Here is a 22,324-nt window from a genome sequence, read left to right on the forward strand (position 1 = left end):
ATGGGCCCCGTGGCCACAGCCACTTCTGAACGATGCCCAGGGAGGCCTGCCACTCCCGAAAAGCTCCTGGCGAAAGACAGGATGTCACACAGGGGCAGGGCAGAGGCCATGTCAAACCTGGCCCCAGCAGGACGGCCCCGCCACAAAGCCAGGACAATGCCTCTACACCTGCCCACCGGCAGTTTCTAAAACTGAGCACGCCAAGGGCACAAATCGCCAAACCCGAGAAAAGCAAGTTTTCATTTCCCCTCTCCTACTTCCCAGGGCACTTTTGTGAGCACCACCATCAGAATGACTGAAATAAAAACCAGAGAAACACCAAATGCCGGTGAGAAGGTGAAGGGGCTCATCTCAGGCGGGATGGTGGTGGGCACATATGCTGGGACAGCTGCTCGCTCAGAAACCAAACTTGCACATAGCAAATGGCCCAGCAGTTATCCTCTTGGGCATTTACCCCGGAGAAATGAGCACTCATGCTCACGGATGTTCATAAAAGCTTTATTCGTAAAAGCAAAAACCTGGAAACAACCCAATGCCCTGCGTTCAGTGAATGAATGGCTAGAAAGGGAGGGGACCAGGGAGCTGTGCGGTGACAGGGGACTTCTGCACCCCGACTATGGTGGTGGCCCCAGCCACCTACACTGGCGATAAGGCTGCATGTGCATGCACACCACAAGCAAACACGTACGTGCACACAGGCACACATGTGAGCACCACGCGTAAGCACAAACACAAGCACACACAGCAGGGCACGTGTGCGCACAAATGCGAGCACGTGAACATGTGAACACACACACAGGTACACGTGCTACATGACTACACAAAAGCTAGTAAAGTCAGAAAGAGCTCTGTGGATTGCGCCACTGTCCATTTCTGGTTTTGACACTGTGGTCTGTGATCGGTGGGGGAAACTGGGCAAAGGGCACACTGGCCCTATAATTTTTGCAACTTCCTATGTATTTATAATTTTATCAAAAATAAACTCTTCTGGGCTCCACACTGGGCATGCAGCCTACTTAGAAAAGTAAAAAATAAACTCTTTTTCAGAAAATATCAAAGTGAGCACTCCAAAGGTACAGTTCATTCTAACCAGGCCCTCTAGACGAGCTGGCCCTGTGCACCAGCTCGGGGCGGCTCCAGCAGGAACAAAGGCTCCCTCCCAGGCAGGCCCACCCCCAAACCCACCATCCCAACACATGGACGCTCGGCTGTGGCTGGGAGAAGACCCTGGGGTGGGACCAGGTTTGGAGGACTTGGAAGGGGCCTCCTGTGTCCCCCACCTCCATCCCCCTCCTCACAGGAGTCCTCTAGCACGCCCCCCACACACCCATCCTGCGCTGGCTGGAGCGTGCCCCAGCACAGGTACAGTCACTGCCTGTACTCGAGGGCTCCACATTTTCGAAGCACCACCTCATTCAAGGCCAACATATACCTCCCTGTGCTTTCTTCTACTGACAGAGAAAGAGCACCCGCACGAGCTCGCAGAGCCTGCTGTGGCACCAGAAAGCCCCTCAAGGATGCAGAGGCAGCCACAGGGACTCACGCACAGACCCTCTACCCCCTCAGCTCCTAGTGGCCCTCGGGACACCTGGCCCCTAACTGCCCCCACATGGAGGCTGGGCAATGAGAGGCCAGATGCCCCCTAGCACAGCACCGAAAGGTTCTAGCCTCTGCAGCCTTTAAGGTGTACTACCAGCCTTTAAACCCCGAGACAGGGTTCCCTCTGAGATCGCTGGTCAAGGCCTCTGTGCTCTGTGTTCGTTTCCCCCGACAAGCTGCAGCCAGGATCTCAGCAGTGGCCTCCCCCGGGACACAGGAACCAGGGACCGGGGGATGCAGGTAACTAGCAGGCCACCCACTTGCACCCTGGACCGTCGGGGCTGTGTCTAGAAGAGGCCGCAGGTGTCCCAGCTCAGCACACTAGCACCCACTGGTGGTTCCACTTCCTGTCTATGTAGATACTAATTTTATATTTCAAATCAAATGTTCCCCTGCCATTCAGAGACGTTGTGTTCTTTTTCTCCTTAGCCCTCTGTGTGGCAATGCCCAAGGCAACATCCCCCCGATGACACAGGGCCCTCAGCAGTCCCTAGGACAAACCCAGAGGCCTGCCAGCCTTCCCAGGGTCCCCGAGAAGGGCTGTCCCTTACCCAAAGTACAGGCCCTGGGCTTCCTTTCACACTGTGGAGACCCATTCACTTGGGGCCGGGAGATGTGCAGCCTGAGCTGCCAGACCTCCATCAGGGAGTGCTGCTCCAGAGCAAGGAACAAATGTGGGTTGGGAGCAGCTGTGGGGGCCAGGGCCCAGTATGGGTGGGCCAGACTGTTTAGACCAGGAATGCAAACTCTGGGCCAAGTGCCCCATGCCCGCCTATTTTGGTAAATAAACTTTATTTGGCTGTGGCCGTTTGCTTACACACTGTCGGTGCCCTGCTCCTCCACACACAGGCTGAGCAGTGACACAGACCACACGGCCCACAGAGCCTCAGAAGGCTCCTAGCTGGCCAAGCCCTGATTTGGTTTAGGTCAACTCTCTGAGGTGGGGGAGAGGCATGGTGACCAAAAGGCTGGCCAAGTACAAAAACCAGCCGCTCTCTTAAAGTGTCCAAGAACTGACAAGAGCAGGGAACCCCCAGGCCCAAACTGAGTGGTTCCCAGAATCTAGAACCAGAGACGTGGCAAGACATGAGGGCCATTCTGTCCTGAGGCAATCTGCAGGTGCCCACAAGTCCGAACTTTAGCTCTGGTGGCCTCCCAGGACGAGGGGAGGGACTCAAAGGCTAGGGCCCCCCAAGGTGGAGAGCCCAGTGGCAGAGCCACCCTGAATCTCCTCAGCCTTTTGACAATTCTGGGAGCACCTTTCTGCTGAAGTAAGATCTAAAAAGATGTGCCTGGGGATGCCTGGGTGGCTCAGTTGGTTAAGCGTCTGCCTTTGGCTCAGGTCATGATCCCGGGGTCCTAAGATCGAGTGCCGCATTGGCCTCCCTGCTCTGCAGGGAGCCTGCTTCTCCCTCTGCCTGCTGTTCCCCCTGCTTGTGCGCTCTTTCTCTCTCTCTCTCTGACAAATAAACAAATAAAATATTTTTTAATTAAAAAAAAAAAAAAGGTGTCTGATTCTGTAATAAACTTTTACTGTTTTTTTTTTTTAAGGGGAAGAGGATTATTTCGGGGAGGGGGGGTTGAGACATTGTTTTTAAACATGTATGGATGTTACATTTTACCAAATGCTTTGCAAGCACATATGGAAATGAAAAATGGCCACAGACACAGGCCCTTTTCATTCTTCTGGAAACATCCAACCCAAGGTCAGGCCTGCGTCAGGCTCCCCTTCTTAGGCCGATCTGATCAGTGTTTGCTACTTAATGTAAATGGGAGGGAATCAGTGAGAAATACTACTTACTACCAAGGTCAGAACCCATTCATCACTGGGTTTTCTCATGTTTCATGCAATTTTTCCACCCCAACAGTGACTGATGTGATTGTAAACCCAGATATTAAGCAACATGGCAAATTAACCATCTATCTAATACAAGTACAGTTTTACATACTGTGTGCTTTGCTACAAGTTATATGTGAGAAAAGCCATTGCAGGTTACTACAAACAGGAGGCCGCCCCAAAGTCCTCTAAACTCTACCCCAACCCTCATTAAAAAAAAAAAAAAAAAAATCACCTTGCTTGATTCACCTTCCTCTATAAAACAGATTTATTATTAGAGTTGATGGAACAATATATACAGTAATGAGCAGTCTGATAATATCTTAAATATGAAAACATATGTTAATTCAACATTAAATAAAACTCGTGTCTGCAGCAGAACAAAAAACAACTTTTAATATATACTTGCTGAACAGGTTAAATGTCCCAGTTTGATCCCAGTGAGCTGCCACTAGGTTTGATCGGTTATAGAAAAGTTAGGTGAGGGATCAACATGGAGAATGTGAGGAAAGAAAAAGTAGAAGAAAATTAAAAGGCTGGCCAGGCCAGAAAGCTCAATTTCAGAAAGGAATGTGGGCAGAAGGAGAGGAGGGCCACACCGTGCAACCGAGCAGGGACAGCAGGAAGGCCAGAGCAGGCACCAAGGGGCCCGGGGGGTATCTGGTACGGGCAACAACAGGACCATAGCTCCTCACGGACCAGCCACCATCGCCAAGTTGTAGCCTGATGTTATGTGACTCAAAAAACAGACCAATGGAGTCCGCCCTGTGTTGGCTGCAGGAGCCTTGTCCAGATCACTCACTCCTGGAGAGATACGGAGATCTCCTCAGAGAAAAGCATGACACTTACATGAAGGACATTAAAAACTACCCCCCAATAAACCACAAAGGACTTATCATCATGAAACCTGAAAGCCGATTCCAAATCTCATACAAAGAAGAAAATACGTGACAAAGGCCAAGAACACCATCCCCAAAACAGTAAGTACTTCCTCTATTCAGTATTAAAACACGCTTTTATAAAAACTGAAGAATCACACAATGTGGCAAGAAGCAAGCTAAATAAATAACGGCATGACAAGTTAATGGGCTATTATGCAACAAAATTTAGAAAAAAATATGTAAGACAATATGTTCATAATTGTGGAAGAGAGAAGGCAGCCTTTATCATAAGGGAAAAACGATACCAGACAGGTTTGACATCAGCCTGCACACGTGGAGAGCATCCGCATCAACGTCAAACTGGAAGAAAATATGTGTAATACACGCACAAAAAGAAAACGTTTCTTTAAAAAAAGACAAAAGAGGGGCGCCTGGGTGGCTCAGTGGGTTAAAGCCTCTGCCTTTAGCTCAGGTCATGATCTCAGGGTCCTGGGATGGAGCAACCGCATCCGGCTCTGCTCAGCGGGGAGCCTGCCTCCCCCCACCCCCTGCCTGCCTCTCTGCCTACTTGTGATTTCTGTCTGTCAAATAAATAAATAAATCTTTAATAAATAAATAAATAAATAAATAAATAAACAAAGACAAAAGATGTGACAAGGAAATTCATGGAGAAAGACCAATCCTTAAAGAATGACTAGAAACCATCTTGGTCCCTTGTGATTAGGAAAATACAAATTAAAAGAGGCCCTACTCAGATGGAGGTCCGTGTTTGACTTTGCACTCCGCAGGGAGTCCGCTTGAGGATTCCTCTCCCTCTGCCTCTGCCCCCCCAACTCCCTAAACAAACAAACAAACAAGCAGGTCCTACTCTGCACCCACCAGATTGCCAGACACAGAAGCAGTGGGGCCCCTGGACACTGTGTACCACGTGTTCCCCTACCGATCCTCCCACCCGCCACTCCATTTCCAGGTGTGAGCCCCCGAGAAGCAGTCACGTGCACACACACAGCAGACACACGTGCGCTCAGCAGGCATTTCCACAGGTAAACACAGAAACAAGATAAACAACTGTTACCAGCGAGGCTGAGAGGACACGACGCGCTCCAGGGAAATGGTAAGTAGAACTTACAACCAATGAGGAAGAGCCACACGGGGGACTCGGGGTCACCTGTAGGACACAGTGAGCCAAAGGACACGTTAACAGAAAGTGCAAACCATAAAGAAACACTGATGAAACCAGACTTGATCAAAATTCAGAACTTCTGCTCTTCAAAAGCCACTGCTCACAAAATGAGAAGGGCAGCTACAGACTAGGGGAAATATGCTTGCAAAACAGAAATCAGATAAAAGACCTGTATCCAAAATATGTAACCAACTCTCAAAACTCAACCATAAGAAAACAACCCAACAAAAATGGAGAAGAGAGCTGAGCAAACACTTCACCAAAGATAACTTAACTTCCGGCAGCCAGAAGGCACACAAGATGCTCACGCCACCAGCGATCAGGGAAATGCTAGTGAAAAACCACAAGAACGAACAGTTTACTCCAAGTCAATTATACCTCAAAAAAGGTGCCTTTTAAAACCACACACATAGTAAGACATAACTACATTCCCGAGAGTGGCCAAAATTTTAAAAACTGACAATACCAAGTGTGGACAGATACACAGAGCATACGGAACCCTCACATACTGCTGGCAGGAACGTGCACTGGGGCGGCCACTTTCAAGACAGCTTAGCAGCTTCTTAAAAAAGTAAACACAGGGGCGCCTGGGTGGCTCAGTGGGTTAAGCCGCTGCCTTCGGCTCAGGTCATGATCTCAGAGTCCTGGGATCGAGTCCCGCATCGGGCTCTCTGCTCGGCAGAGAGCCTGCTTCCCTCTCTCTCTCTCTGGCTGCCTCTCCGTCTACTTGTGATTTCTCTCTGTCAAATTAATAAATAAAATCTTTAAAAAAAAAAAAAAAGTAAACACATACTTACCATGTGGTCCACCGAAGTCCTGAGAATTTACCCAAGAGAAATGAAAACAGAAAGCCTTGCACACACATATTCACAGCATGCTCATTCTAGCCCCAAACTGGAAACACCCCAAATGTTTGCAATCTGGTGAACGGAGGACCGAATGCGTGCTAAGTACAGTGGAGTGTTACTCGGCCACAAAAAGGAAAAAACTCGGGAGGAGGCTGAGCTGGGTTACCGAGACAGGACAAGGGGATCTCGGCCTCCCATTAACTTACCATGGGCCTCAGGGGAGTCACGGAACTTCTCTGGGTCTGCCTTTCCTCTCAACTCCTTTAGCCCTGAAGTCAGTTGGTTTATAACCCCAGCTGGCTGACAACTTAAGTGTTCAGTAGTCACCAAGTAGAAAACAAAACAATGGCAGAGGGGAATTTCTGCTGGAAAAACAATTTAGGCTCCCAGGGAGCTGCCCATAAAGATTAGCATCCCCTCACCCCCACCAGTTTAACAAAAAAGTCTACTGCCAGACCCGTAATATTTCTTAAGCAAAATACCACTGGAATGAAGTATTTTGGCTCTGAGCAAATTCTCAAGGCCATAAAGTTCACAACCTCATTCGATGGTTTTATAAAGTGCTTGTTGGCTTCATGCCCGTAGCTCCTATCCCATTTTCGAGATTACATAGGAAGGAAAAAAAATGGTCCATATGGAGTAGCTACTTCCCTTCCAGATAAGCAACACTCCGAGCACTCTGAGTATGGAAATGCGGAGCCCGGGCCACGTCTAGCCCCGCTGTCACCAGCCACGTCCTTGCAGGGCCCGTGAAAACACAGGGGGCACGTAAGGAACTTGGGAGCCCAACAGCTTATGCACAGCACATGACATTCTGAAAGAAGAAGTCACCATGCCCTCCAGACTTCAGGAATGCACTGTCATTCCCAATGTGGGACGGTCTGCTCGTCAAATCTGAGGTCTTTCTCCCAAGCACATCACCAACATTTACAGTGTGAGAGCAGATGCCAGAAAGGAGTTGGGTATATTCCTTATACGGTGCCAGGCACTGCTGCCGAAGCACGTGGCTGAGCAGCCCACTGACTGGCACTCCCCGCCCAGTTACCCTAAAGGGCCAGGGCAGGCAACGCTGCAGCTCCCTGTCCTGGTCTTCCTCGGGTGCTCCAAAAGGTAGCCAGACACAGGAAACCCCACTGTGAGTCTTTTCTCTATCCCAGCTGGCCAGGTGACCAAGCAAGTACCAGCCTCTCTAGTTGACTCATACATGAAGTCAGGACCACAGCCACACCTGGGCCTAGGGCACCCCAGGGCTGTCCCATGAGAACTCTGGTGCTCTGCAAACACAGGGGTTCTCACCTGAGAAATGAAGGGAGAAGGCCCCTACTCACCCGCCAGCCACCCCTCCTGTCTCCGGACAGCTCAGGTCGTGGGCACCGCAGCAGCCCCTCCCACGTGCTGGTCAAGGCATGTAGCAGCTTGACTGGCCCGAGGGGACAGACGCGGGAGGCCATTTCCCAGGCATGTGGCTCAGCACCTGGGACAGAAACTAAACCATGGAGGATCTCCTCAGCAGGGCTGGGTAGACCTGCAGGAGCAATACCACGACCTCCTGCCCTTTCCTGTGCCAGCTGATAATAGGGTCGCAGCCCCTCTGAATACACCTGCTGTCTAAGATTTAATCTTCACAACCCTCTCAGTGGAAGGGGACCAGCAACTTAAAGGTCTGACTGACCAGTCCCAAAGCCCAGGCTCACAGGACAGTTTCAAGAAGCCAGGAAATGGGTGGAGACTCTGTGGTCCAGGACATCATACGTGGAAGAAGGATGGAAGAAGACAGGCCTGTGGACTCTATGCCAGACCCCTGGGTCGTCCACCCTGCACAACAGCGGGAGAAGGCGTAGCGCCTGCTAGGTGTAGGACATACTAAGGCCGTAGGTCCTTAGTAAAGTCTGTGGCCAGCCAGCCAGAACCAGTTACCAAGCACCAAGGAAGACAGCAGAAGGGCTCTGCCCTATCCCAGGACATCACACACACCCTCTTCTCTGAGATGCAGACCCTCATGGGCCTTGGCAGGTTAATGGGCTAGTGAGCCACGCAAATGAAGGAGTGGAACGGGGGGTTCGGGGTGTCTGGGGCTGTACAGATGGCTTTCTACGTTCCAGAGTGTATGAAAGTCAGAGATGAGCCCACTGGGTGTGCCAAGGCCCCCTGATCCCAGTGGGAAGTCTGGCTCTGAGGAAGCTGCCCCCAGGGGCCACAGAGGGCGAGCACTGAGGAAACGTCAGCTCTCCTGGCACAGGCTCAGGGCGCCTGTGCTGTGGGAAGTGGCCACACAGGGTCCCATAGGCCTATCTAGACGGACAGTCCCGGGAGGACAACACAGTGGTCCAAGTGGGGACAGAGGCTTCTCTGTTCTTCATGTGGATTCCAGAGGTTGATCCTGGAGCCAGGGCAGTGGGGGGACAGCACAGTACTTTTCCATGAGCTCCCAGGGTAATAGGATGTGCTCTCCAGGCCCGGTCCACCCACTCTCCTTAAGATTAGGTGCAGCGGTCAATGTTCTCTCTTTAGAAAACTGCCTGACATTGCTTTTCCATATTCCCATGAGAACCACAGAGTAAAGAAATACTTTTATTAGGATAGCCCAAGGTGTTGTCCTCCCAGAGAAGTCTCCACTTCCCTGGGAGACTGACAGTATAAGAAGGGGTCTTCGGGACACAAGCCCGCAAGCACAGCACCTCACTGGGAGACGCACTTAAAAATCCTCCCGGGGCCTGGAAACACGCTTGGCTGCAGCTCTTTGGGGCAAACAAGCACCTGAAGGCAGAGGGGCTGCGACCCCTGCTGGTCAGTCCCGGTTTTGCACTCACTCTCCTCCGCAGGCCACAGGTGGGTTTCAAAGCCCACTTCCTGCTCCTCCACTTCCTCCACTCCTCCACTCCTGGGCCAGCCTGCCCCTGAGCCTCAACACCCAGGGACAGAAAAGGAAGCAAAAGTGCACGTGCCTCTACCAGGAACCTCCTCCACTATGTTACAAACCAAACAAAAATCTAATCACCAGAAGAGAAACCGGAAGCTCCTCTTCTGTTTGGAATATATGTAAGTACAATATATATGAGAACATATATGGAATATATAGAAGTACAATCAACATGTACTTTAATAACAAAAAACAATCACATACTTAAAAAAAAAAAAAAAAGACCTGAACTTAACAGAGAGTATCACCTTGCATCTTACGCAGAAATTCTAACCCATACTGGCATCTACCATAAACCCACACTGTCTGTGGGTCCCGCCAGCAAGCAGAGATCAAGAAAGGAAAGCTGGAAGTTCTGTGACAAAATTAAAACTCACCAAGGTGATAGTATGGGGTTTATTTTATATTTTAAAGATTTATTTTTTTTATGTGTGAGACAGAGAGAGCAAGTGTGTATGTGTACAACTTGGGGGGGGCAGAGGGGAGGGAGCAGGACAATCTCAGGCAGAATCTGCACTGAGCACAGAGCCCGATGGGGGGTTCGATCCCAGGACCCTGAGATCACGACCTGAGCCAAAACCAAGAACCAGATGCTCAACTGACTGAGCTACTCAGGCATGCACCCCTGTATGGGGCTTATTTTAAAGAAATTTAAGGAGTCTAGGGCACCTGGTTGGCTCAGTTGGTTAAGCATCTACCTTCGGCTCAGGTCATGATCCCAGGGTCCTGGGATCAAGTCCTACATTGGGCTCCTGCTCTGCAGGGATCCTGCTTCTCCCTTTGCCTCACTCCATGTCTCTCATGAATAAATAAATAAAATCTTAGAAAAAAAAAAAAGAAAAGAAAAGAAAAAGAGAAAGAAATTGGAGGAGTCTAGAAGCAGCAGGAAAGTACCCTAGAAAGAGCCCAAGAAAATCATGTGTAACTGCGGCTCTGTAGGAACCGGGGTGGACTGAAGCACGGAGCAGGAGCTTGAGGAGCTCTCCGGACGCCAGCTTCCTTCGGAGAGCTGGAAAGCAGAAGAACAGACCCAGTCAGGGCTCAAGCAGCGGAGGACAGAGACTAACAAGAATTGGCCCCGGGGGCGTCACAGGTTTGTGAAGAGCCCACACTCAGAGCAAGACGCAGGCACCACTGATGCCAGCCAGGTTCCTGACACCGACGCTGTGTGAACCGCCACACTTCCACACACAGGAGTAGACTGGCCTGTGATCAGATGAGCTGCCACATTTGGTAGGCTCTCTGCCAAGAGCATGCAGAAAAAGGGTACCCAGAACCAGTGAGGGTCCTGCGCTCTGCTCACCCCCACACCTCCCAGGCCCCATGGCCACAGCTGAGCATCTTCTGAATGAGCTCACAGCGCCTCTCAGAAGTACAGAGATGCCTCAGTGGATGCAGACCTCAAGTGATCTGGACCAACAGTCATCAAAGCGGTCGCACATACCCTGAAGGACACCGAGACTCGCTCGGGCAGCCGCGTGGCAAAGGTGGTCTCAGGAGCGCACTCCCAGGGCCCTAATGCCACTAGCGGTCCTTCCGAACCTGCTCCAAGTAAAGGCTAGAATGGCCCGCAGCCAGGAAGTTGGCTGGTTGTCAGGTTGGCCCTCCTCTCCTCCCCCCTGCACAATGGTCCTTTCCCTGTTTTCTGGAGAAAAAGCCACCTGCTGGGGCGCCGGGTTGAGCCTCGGATTCCCACTTGGGTTGGTCATGATCTCAGGATCGTGAGCTCCTCGTGGAGTCTGCTTGGATTCTCTCTTTCCCTCTCCCTCTGCCCCTTCCCCTGCTCATGCTCACATGCGTGCTCTCGCTCTCTAAAATAAATTAAATCTTTTTTTTTAAAAGCCACCTGTCACCTCAATCTTACCAGGGAACACTGCTGAGGGCATAAACACCTGGGGGGCACTAAGCAAGGACAGAATTTGAAATACTGGTGTTGCAGAAGTCAACCCCAACTACCCCAGCAACACATCCTTGACCGAGTCAGGTAGTTTCCAATTTTTTCTTCAAAAGAACTGAAGAAGGATCTAGTCAAGTTGTCATCTAATGGCAGATCTTTAAAAATAAATTTTGATAAAATGTGCCCCAAATTACATTAACCGTCTCCGAGTTTGAGGATTTAAGAATGCTGTTACGACCAAACTTCCATCCTCACTCACTGATGTGAACAAGGCTGTTCAGGGCTTACAGGCAAGCGTGGGAAACAGGACCAACACCCACACTCAGTCTTGTCCCACTTGAGGAACAGGGATGCTCACCCACAGGTGCATGAACAGGGAAAGCTGCTGCATCGCTACTGCTGTCTACCTGCTCAAATTCTACTTTATGTGCAACAATTTGTCAGAACTTATAATATCTTACGCCATTTTGATCATCTGCATGGTAGGAACTGTAAAGACCACTCAATAAAGAGAAATGCTAACACTCAGAACATGGTGGTAACTAAACAAATTTAAATGCACATACCTACTTTTGTGGCAGAGTTACGTCATGCTAGAAGTGAACACTTTTATGTTATGATCTGAATTCCTGAGTACAGAGTCTCGGGCCACGTTCCATGCATCCCCCGAGGTGTCCCTCCTTGTGCACGCCGCGCTGGCCCACCCGAGAGCACTGCTTGAAGGGCTGCCCTGTCACCGTGCCACCGCCACGGGGCCAAGCCCTTTGCAGCACGGCACCCCAAACGGCGGTCTGCAGATCGGGCGGCTACTCAAACCTAAACTTTGAAGACCTCTTATTTGTCTTACAGTGGCCGCTAGAAGGCACCGAGTGTGTCCACATGTCCCTTGTTCCATCCTCTGTTCCTCTCGGACAGACACCAGCAATCCAAGCCCCAGCTGCCTCCCCTCCTGGCGAAGAAACGAGGTGAGGCCGCCACGACCCCACATGCACCTACCTCGGGGTGCACTTGCTTGGTCCCCAGCGTGGCTTCGGGTGCCAGCAGGTTCTCTTTTGTCGATGCCTTCTTCAGTTTTTTCTTCTTTTTCTCTGTCACTTCGGTAACTTTTCTCTTCTGTTTTGCCATCCTGCAACAGAGAAGGCAACTTGCTAAATACATGGGAAATAAAAGGTCTCAGCCTCTGGGACATTTTATTAAACAAAGGAGGAAGAGGACTGTCCCACTGCTGAAGAAATACAAAGGTATTTCAGAATATACAGGATATACAAATTAAAACAAAGTCAAATCCCCAATTCTCCTTTCCCATCAGCTGGAGAAGCTGCAGCCTCACAGGCCACAGGTGACCTTCATGTACCCTGCCACGAGGGCATTCAGTCACCAAGGGGTGGAGGGGACCACGATGAGTCTGGGATGGCCTCACTGGATTATGAAAGAAGTATCAACCAGGGCCACACAGAAGGAAGGACACACAATCTGAGAAGCATCTGATTATGTCTACTTTCTCAAGCACAGTAGTATCTAGAACTCCTTGTAGAAGAACAGAAAGAAGCCTGTGAATTCTAAAACCCATTTCATTTGTAGGATTGTGCCGCAGGAGAACCAAGAACTGGATGAAGTACCAGAACCTGGAAGCATGTCAGAGAGGTCATAGTGGACAGCCCTCCACTGAGGGACACTGGCTGCTGCTGGGACCTCTGAGAGGACTCCTCTGAAGGAGGAAGTCTGAGGGAGGATGTCTAGGGGGAGGGGATGTCTGAGGGAAGGATGTCTGAGGGGGGACATCTGAGGACGTCTGAGGGAGGACTTCTGATGGAGGATATCTGTGAGAAAGACATCTGAGGGAAGAGGTCAGAGAGGCGACCTCTGAAGAAGGACCTCCAAGGGAAGGCATCGGAGGAAATTCTGAGGGAGGGACATCTAAAGGAGAGACCTCAGAGAGAGGATATTTGAAGGAGGGAGGTCTGAGGGGGGACATCTGAAAGAGGGATGTCTGAGGGAGGAGGTCTGGGAGGGCACAACTGAAGGAGGGACCTCTGAGGAAGGAATTCTGAGAGAGGGACATCTGAGGGAGGAGATCTGAGGGAGGAGATCTGAAGGAAGGACGTCAGATTAAGGGAGATCTGAAGGAGATGTGTGAGGGAGAGACATCTGAGGGAGACATCTGCAGGGGGAGCATCTAAAGGACTTCGGAGAGAGGACATCTCAGGGAGGCTGTCTGTGGGAAAAACAGACAGGCTGTCTGAGGGAAGAGGTCAGAGAGGGGACCTCTGAGGAAGGATCTCAAAGGAGGGCATCTGAGGGGGCAACTCTTAGGGAGGGACATCAGAGGGAGGACATCTAAAGGAGGGATGTCTGAGGGGGGACATCTGAAGGAGGGACCTCCAAGGAAGGACCTCTGAGGGAGGAATTCTGAGGGAGGGAGGTCTGAAGGAAGATGTCTGAGGGGAACATCCGAAGGCAGACATCGAAGGGAGCCATCTAATGGGTGGGGAAGTCTTGGGGTGGGGGGGCATTTCTGGGAGAATTTCTGAGGACAGACCTCGGAGTGGTGAACCAGGCTGATTCTTGGAGGGAGCTGTGAGGAACTGAACGAGCTCCTGCTGCTGCAGGCAAGGCCACTGCTGGGTGGCACTGACCGAACAGCAAGAGCAAGAAGCGCCACCACCCGCTGCCCATCCCATCTCACCCCCACCTCCCCACCTGCTCCAGTCGCCCCACTGCCCTCTTTGGGTGGAGCCAAAAAGGAGCTGAAAACAGAAAAGCCCTTTGCAGAGCACCACAATGTGGAGTGTAAAATGTGCTTTTGGAGCTGAGATGGGAACTGAATAACCAGCACCTGCAAACATTTACATACTGCTTTTCATACATGTGGTTTTTAGTAGAAACAACCCAATCACACATTAACAAAGGATTAAATAAATCAGAATAAACCAGCAAAATGGAAATCAACTTGATAATTAAAATAAATGAGATCGTGTTACAGATACAGAATGGAAAACATAGAACACGATGTTTAGTATCATACAATTTTATTTTTAAGAAAATAATACTGGGACATCTGGGTGGCCCAGTCGGTTAAGCAGCTACCTTTGGCTCAGGTCATGATCCCAGAGTCCTGGGATGGACCTGCACTGGGCTCCCTGCTCAGTGGGAAGCCTGTTTTTCCCTTTCCCTCTGCCTGCCACTCCTCCTGCTTGTGTTCTCTCTCTCTCCCTCTCTCTTCTGACAATAAATAAAATCTTTTTAAAAAATTTAAAAATATTTAAAAAACAGTAATAGAGGAGGTATATAAGACAAATATACAAAAACATATATACACATACTTATATATACATACATATAAAATGTCTGAAGGATATAAACAAAACATTTACCTTTATTTATATCTGGGGGTGGGGTTACAAGGAACTTTCTATTTATTTAAAGCTTAGTTTTTATTTTCAAGGTTTTATAATTGGAAAAAAAATAAAGGTTACTTTTTAATACCAGTCCTTTAAAACTCTACCTACAAGCCTACACTAAAACTACAGCTTTTATCCTAACAAATTATAAAAACGTATTTCATTTTATTTATCCTAAACTCACTCTCAGTGGCTTCATCCTCCATATTCCAGATTTTACACACACACACACACACACACACACATAATACATGTATCTATTGCATACTTATGTCTATATTTTTTTAAATTTAATTTTAGACATACTGTTCAAAGCTGTGTATATAGGTAAAGAGAAACCCAATGTTCTCTTCTCTTGACACCAGAATTCATTTTAGACTCTATCAAAAGATATTAAAAATATAACTCAGCAAATATTTTTTGAGAGCCAGTTCTGTGCCAGGCACTGTGCTAGAGGCTGAGCACAGGGCAAGCGGCACGGCAAATAAGAGCCTTGATTTCATGAAGCTTCCCTTCTAGTGGGAAAGACAGACCTATGTATTTAAGTAAATGAGAAAACACTTTTACATGGAGTTGCCAAGAATATAAAACAGAAGAAAGTGAGCACAGGTGACAGACAGGCAGCGATACAGTCACAGTGGCAGGAGGCCTCCAGGAGGCCAGTGAAGGACAGAGCATGTAGCACAGGCAGAGCTAGGCGACCAAGAACTGGGTATGTCCTGAGCCTGTCCTCTCTGAACAGATGTTCCGAAATGTAAATTTCCCCCCAAAGCAAAACTGCTTCCACGGAGACATAAGGGGACAACTACATGAAGGTATTAGCTGGTAGAAATAAGCGTGCACACACCGTCACCCAGCAATCCCAGCAATCACACCGCAGGCACGCTCCGCTCCTGTGTTGTCACTTGCCGGTTACTCTGTCACCACCTGCAGGGTGCTGAGCACGGGCCATGAGCTGCTCTAGGCTAGGCCAGGCTGTCCAAAAGATCTATCCACACACAGTTCACATGCTTATGGGGGGACGCAAATATAGGATCCATGAGAAGACAGTGAGTGCTACCCAAAGGCAAACAGAAGTGGGAAAGCATTCTGGGGTGGGCAACTATAGAGTAATCACAATGTAAAGGGCCTAGAAGCAATGCAGACATGAAAAGTCCAGATTTGGGTTCTAAATAGCATTCTCTATTTTATAAAAGGGGTGCAGGTGGGGGGTGCAGAGTTCCTTAAGATTGCTGGTCTGGAGCAAGTAAAGTGTAAGATGAACCTGGGATATCAAGCTGTGAGGAACACCCAGGAAACAGGTGATCATAGGGCCACATCCAAGAGGACACAGCGCCAGCATGGAGGGCTCCCTCTGCCCCATATGGGGCTGTGACTGATTACAGCACAATGAAAGCGTTTTACTGTTGTAGAATCAGAAAAATTCCAAGCTCCACAGTCTTTAATTAAGCCTTATCTAAAAAAAGTATTCAAAGCCAGAGGCTACAAATTTCAATTAGCAGTGTAATAAGAAATCGTGAAAGAACAAGAGACTGTTGACACAAGGGCTTTGAAATGACAAAGGACTCTGTCAGCCAATTACCTCGTTGGAGAAATAAGGAAAGTTTAGCAAATATTTACATACCAGTTGCCATAAAAGTTAAGTTAAATCTTTATTCATTCTGTAAGTTATCATTAAAAAGTTTAATCACTAAGTCTATTTGCTAAAAAGAGAGAAAGACTTTTCCACATTATAAAAAGGTTTCTTTTAATAGTTCTAAGAGACAGTGTCTCCTGACTTTGAGACAATCAATGTTTGTTACAGAAAACGACATTTCCTTACATTCATGGTGATTTTCAACAAGGGTGCCAAGACAATTTAATGGGAAAGAACAGACTTTTTAACAAACAGTGCTGGGACACCTGGACTTCCACATGCAAAAGAATGAACTGAGAGCCCTACCTCACACCAAACACAAAAATTAACTCAAAATGGATCAAAAACCTAAATGTAAGAGCTAAAACACAGGAGTAAATTTTGAAGATGCTGGATAAGGCAACAGACTCAGGTATGACACCAAAAACATAAGAAGTAGAAGAAAGAACATAAATTGTGAACTTCTCAAAATTAGAAAATTTTGTGTTGCAAATGATGTCAGCAAGAATGTACAAAGACAATATCAAGAATTGGAAAAAAATATTCGCAAGTCATATAACTTAAAAGAGACTTGTGAACACCATGTATGAAGAATTTTTGTATCTCAACAACAACAACAATAACAGAACAGTCCCATTTGAAAATGGACAAAGAACTTGAATACAGATTACCCCACAGCTGACATACAAATGGCCAATGAGGACAAGAAAAGATGCTTAACATCATTCATCGTTAGGGAAATGTAAATCAAATGACTCACCACTTCACAGTCACTAAGTTGGCTATAAGCAAAAAGACAGATAATCATAAATATTGATGATGTGGAAAACTCGGAACCCTTCTTCACTGCTGGTGGGATATAAAATGGTACAGCCACATTGTACCATAGCCTAGTGGACCCTCAAAAAGTTAACTGTGGGGGCGCCTGGGTGGCTCAGTGGGTTAAGCTGCTGCCTTCGGCTCAGGTCATGATCTCAGGGTCCTGGGATCGAGCCCCATATCGGGCTCTCTGCTCAGCAGGGAGCCTGCTTCTCTCTCTCTCTGCCTGCCTCTCTGTCTACTTGTGATCTCTCTGTCAAATAAATAAATAAATCTTTAAAAAAAAAAAAAAAAGTTAACTGTGTTACCATATGACCCAACAACTCCACCAAAGAAAATGAACACAACCACATAAAAATTCAAACCTGAATGTTCATAACATTAGTCATAACATTCAAAAGGTGTCAACAACCTGAACGTCCACAACTGATAACCAGATCACAAAATGTGGTACGCCCAGGCAATGGAACATTATTTGGCCAAAAAAGCGGGGGACTGAAGCACTCACTGGATAAATCTTGAAAACATCCTGCTATGTGAGACAGGCCAGTCACAGGATACTACAGATTGTATAATCTCGCTTATATGAAATTTCCACAATGAGTGATTAAAGAGACAGGAAGGTAGCCTGGTGCTCGCTCGGGGTAAGGGGACAGGGGTAGGGAGTGACTGTGAACAGTACTGGGTTTCTTTTGGGAGAAGGAAAATGTTCTGGAATCAGTTTGCGGTGATGGCCACAGAGCCCTGTGAACCACTAAAACACACAAAGAAAGAAAGAAAAACCCTCTAATCTCTCGCAAATGATCTGTAATAAATTAAGCTATATGATGCCCCTGTACCAGTTTTCCTTCTTCCTTTTTTTGCCCTTAGCAGTAGCCCTATTTCAGAGCAGCTGTGAGGGGCACGAGAGCGTGTCCAAGCATTCCAGCACAACCAGAGCCAACAAATACTCCTCAGTGTCCCCAGGAGCTGCCTGACGACTCCAGGAAGGGTACCGAGGAAAGCAGCTGCGGTGGAGCTTCGCCGCCTTCCTCTGAAGCCGGCAGCAGCTCAGTGGCCTGGTGCCCCGACCTCAAAAAGCTTGAGACCTCTCCTTCGCGTTTCTTTTTCCTCACAGGCTTTTCTGCAAAACATCTAGCTGCTCATAAGGCTTCGCCAGCGTTAAGTTCTCCCCTTATCTCGGGGCCGGGAGGAGGGGGCAGGGGTGTCAGGAAAGCTATTCGTAGCAACGGTGGCCGTGAGCATCCACCTTCACCCAGCGCTCACTGCGTGCCAGGCCCTGTGCTAAGTGCTGAGGGCAGCACTCGGGTGAGGAAACCGGGGTGCACCCATCAGTGGGGCGGACCAATAGATGACGCCTAAAACTGGTAAACCCAAGGCACACACTGTGCTCTGGATGTCTGGAAGCGATCCCAGTTTGCAAAGCTGACCGAGGACAATGCTTGCCTCTGCGGCATGGCCCAGCCCAGCCGTGGGCTGCTGTTCTTTTCCATCTCCTGCTACCACTGCAGGTTTCCAGCTGTATGTACGTATTACTTAGCTAATTGCATAGGTTAAAAATGCCTTTTTTTATATAAACGATTTTTGAAATTCTATTATTCAGGGTTAGCCGGAGAATGATGAAAAGGCCATTATCATGCCTACTGACAGGAGAATAAATTGGCACAGTCCTTTTAAAAGGCAATTTCATAACATTTATCAAGTGCTTTAGCCCGTAATTCCACTTCTAGAACTTATCCTGATGAAATAATCATGGACTGAGATTCAAATATAAGGACGACAATGGCACTGTAAAGGAATGATAACGCCTCTTCAATTAAAAAGCGGAAAACCCTGTAACTATCCAACAATAGGGGACCAGGCAAATGAATGACTCATTCACGCACAGGAGTACGGCTGCCCTGAGCACACCAAGCACTCAGTCACGGCAGGAAGAGCTCAGGGTACGACATAAAAGGAAAAGATGGGCGGAAACCTACATATGTACAATATGACCCTCCTTTTGTAGGAAAAATAATATGTTTGTACGAAGAAAAACACTAGAAGGAAGTACATTAAAATATTAACATTTTGGGGCACCTGGGAGGCTCTGTCTTTGGGTATCTGCCTTCGGCTCAGGTCATGATCCCAGAATCCTGGGATTGAGCCCCTCATCGGGCTCCCTGCTCAGCAAGAAGCCTACTTCTCCCTCTCCCTGTGCTGCTGCTTGTGTCCCCTCTTTCCCTGTGTGTCTCTCTCTGTCAAATGAATAAATGAAATCTTAAAAAAAAAAAATTAACATTTTAGAGAGTCAGAATTACAAGTATGGTTTTCCCCCTTCTACTTTTCTGTAATTTCTACAACAAAAGCAGAAACACAACCTTTCTTTTAAAACACCAGCTCAAAAGTCTTCAGGGGAGCAAACAAACCCTTCCACCAACAGAAAGCTGAGGACCCACATCAGACACACAGAGACCAACTAACCATCTGGGCTTGGCTACAGTCACTAGTCAGGAAGTGTCAGCGCCAATGGGCTGAGGCTGCTGGGTCTCCAGGGCTGAAAAGAAACTCCATAGGATCTTTAAAAAATAAATCAGCCTATAGGAAAAGAGTCTTCTTAAATCTGAAATCCCCACCCAGAGGCCCTAATGCCCCCTATCACCCACAGCATGATACCTCTGATGTGTCCTGTCAGGCAGGCTGCAAGGAAGGGCCCCTGGAGGAGGGTGTGCGCCCTCACAATCCACAACCCTCGAGGAAATCTGTCCGGGGAACCCAGGAGCAGAATCCCAGCTCCTGTGCCGGGACTGGGACTTTGCTCTTGTTCATTCTGATCCAAGACTGGTCTGCATTCTGACTTACCCACACAGAATAGCCTCTGGATTTTGCTCTCCTGGTACTTACCCTCCCCTCTCCCTCCTCCAAATGCCAAACTTGAAGCCCAGTTACTACAAATGCTCCAAATTTCTCACTCACCAAGCCCCTCTTTGCAGCTCACCACCCCCAGCACCCCAGGGTCCAATAATCCTTCAGCCTCACTGGTGGTCCTACCACATTTCCCCACCCCAGCCACTCACCTGGACAAGCCTCTCCTCTAAAAATGCCAAGGTCTTCTCCCTTCTCTCACAGGACCTTAATTCCTGATCACAGAGGAAATCAAAGCAACTGGAAGGGAGCTTCTGCAAGCTCCCACATCTACCCCTCCACCCTTTTCTCCTGTTACAATGGATCCTGTCATTTTCCAACGGAGGCCAAACCCTCCACTTTGGCGCTGGGTTCCATGCCCTGCCTACGCAGCCACATCACTGAACAATTCCTCTCCTGCTCGGGTCCAGCTTCCCTTCTACTCAACCAAAATTTCCCACTCTCTTGATCTCACATGCTCTTTACCCCGTTTCTGTTTCCTCCTGCTCAAGAGCCACCTACCTGCACTGCATAACCCCTTCCCTCCTTTCCCTCCCATACCCTTCCACCAGGCTTCCGCCACTCTTCAGCTGTTCTCAAGATCACCAACCATACCATAAGGACAAAGACTGTCTCCATGACCCAACTCTAACCAGGCTCCTCTCTCCACCGGTCCTCAACCTTGGCCCTCAAAGACTTGAATAAACTTGAATAACAGCTCAAGGCCCCATCCCTATGATGCCCCTAGCACCCTTAAAAAGTGCCTGCCTGAGAAAAGTCAATGCTGTGACACCCGATGATGGGGCCCCATCGAACAGCTCTGTGGAAGAGTAGGAACCTACCTTTGACAAGTGCCAGTTAGCAAACCCACATGGGTTTCACACAGACCAACACCCCTTCCCCAGCTTCTATAGTTTTTCACCTCCTAAGTCTACTAAGTGCCGCTCCCCCTTCCCATCCCTATTCCCTCAGTCACCTCTGGAGAAATCCAAGGTGAATTCAGTTCAGGCAGTTCTTATCCTTACTGCAACAGTTATTACTGATTGAAATCCAGCCTTACCTCTTTAACTACAGTAAACTACGGTCCAGCTTGCTCCTCGCAGACATGAAACCTTATGGCAGATTCTCAGCACTCACCTTATTTGACCTAACAGCAGCATCTGACAGTTGATGCTCACTTCTGTCTCCACATACTTTTTTCCTCTTGGCTTCCAAACAGACCCCACTACCGCCTGCTTTTCCTCCTATACCTTCACCTCCCTGGCCCTCGGCACTAAAGGGCTCCCTCCAGTCTGTGAGCCCAGTTTCCTCTCTGCCTACATTCAACCGCTAACTGATCTCAGCCTGCTGTGCTGCTCTAAACACCAACTATTGGCAGGGGACCTGGCCACCTCGAACTTCTCCCTAAACTGCATTAGTACACTGTATCACCTACTCCCTCACACACCATCTCAAACACAAGGCATCAACATGGATACTTCTTCTTTTTTTTTTTTTTTAACATGGATACTTCTGATGGTCCTCCACAAACCCATCTTCCTGTGCATTTGTCCTCTCAACAAACCGCCATCTGGGGAAATCCAGATTCTAGCTCAAGCTAAAAAGACTGTAGTGTCCCACAACTCCAGTGTCCGTTAGCCCCGCTTGCCTGTCTCTAAAGCACGTCCAGAGGGCAGTGACTCCCTTCCACTCCCTGTACCACTACCACCCTCCCATCTGCGTTTCTCAAGAGCCCCCACCCCTGCCCCTCCAGTCCATTTCCAACACAGCCTGCGGAATGCCTCAGAGAATGCCCAAGTCAGGCTCTGCCCGACACCCTCCCAAGGGTTCCCACTGTGCTCGGGGAGGAGTCCACGACCTCACCTAGGCCTTCGGACGCACGTGGCTGCCCGACGTGCCCCCTGTCCCCCGCCCTCCGGCCTGTGCTCTCGCCACAGTGGCTACAGCTGCGCCCGGAGCCCCTTCACCCGCCGTGTCTGCGGACACCGCCGCGGCCCGCTCTCCACGCCGTGCTCCGCCTCATTTCCCTGCAGAAGCCCACCACCACCTTACTTATTAATTCTGTCCCCGCAGAACGCGAGAGTCCCAGGTGGCGTCGTTCCGCCGCGAGCCCTGGCCTGGGGCAGGCGCACGCGCCGGAGCCCACCGCACGATTTAGTCAAGGGGCGGCTTGTGGCGAAGGGAATGACAGGCTCGGGGGGCACAGCCCGGGGCAGCCGGCGGCTCGATCCCCGCGCGCCATCTGCGGGACTCCGCCAGTCCCTCCTGCCAACCGCCGAGTCCCCGCACCCACGTGGAATCCGCCCCGCGACCCCCTGACCCCCGACCGCGCCAACCTCACCCACCTGCGCGTGGCCGCCGCCGCGGGCTTCCGGCAGGCGCACCGCCCTAGTAACACGGTCCTGCCCTCCGGAGCGGCG

General features: G+C 49.3%; 1 protein-coding gene across 1 annotated transcript in view; it reads right to left on the reverse strand.

The window, feature by feature from the left end:
• The window catches only part of C17H7orf50 (chromosome 17 C7orf50 homolog), a 124,174-nt gene extending 101,850 nt beyond the window's left edge, over nucleotides 1-22,324 (reverse strand). The window contains exons 1-2 of the mRNA XM_059155216.1: nucleotides 22,250-22,324; nucleotides 12,162-12,291 (exon numbers count right to left, since the gene is read on the reverse strand). Of these exons, the coding sequence (XP_059011199.1) occupies nucleotides 12,162-12,290 (129 nt within the window). The 5' untranslated portion in view covers nucleotide 12,291; nucleotides 22,250-22,324. The remainder of the gene's footprint in view (nucleotides 1-12,161; nucleotides 12,292-22,249) is intronic.

Source organism: Mustela lutreola, chromosome 17 (genome assembly GCF_030435805.1).
Source record: "Mustela lutreola isolate mMusLut2 chromosome 17, mMusLut2.pri, whole genome shotgun sequence".
Taxonomy (NCBI): Eukaryota; Metazoa; Chordata; class Mammalia; order Carnivora; family Mustelidae; genus Mustela; species Mustela lutreola.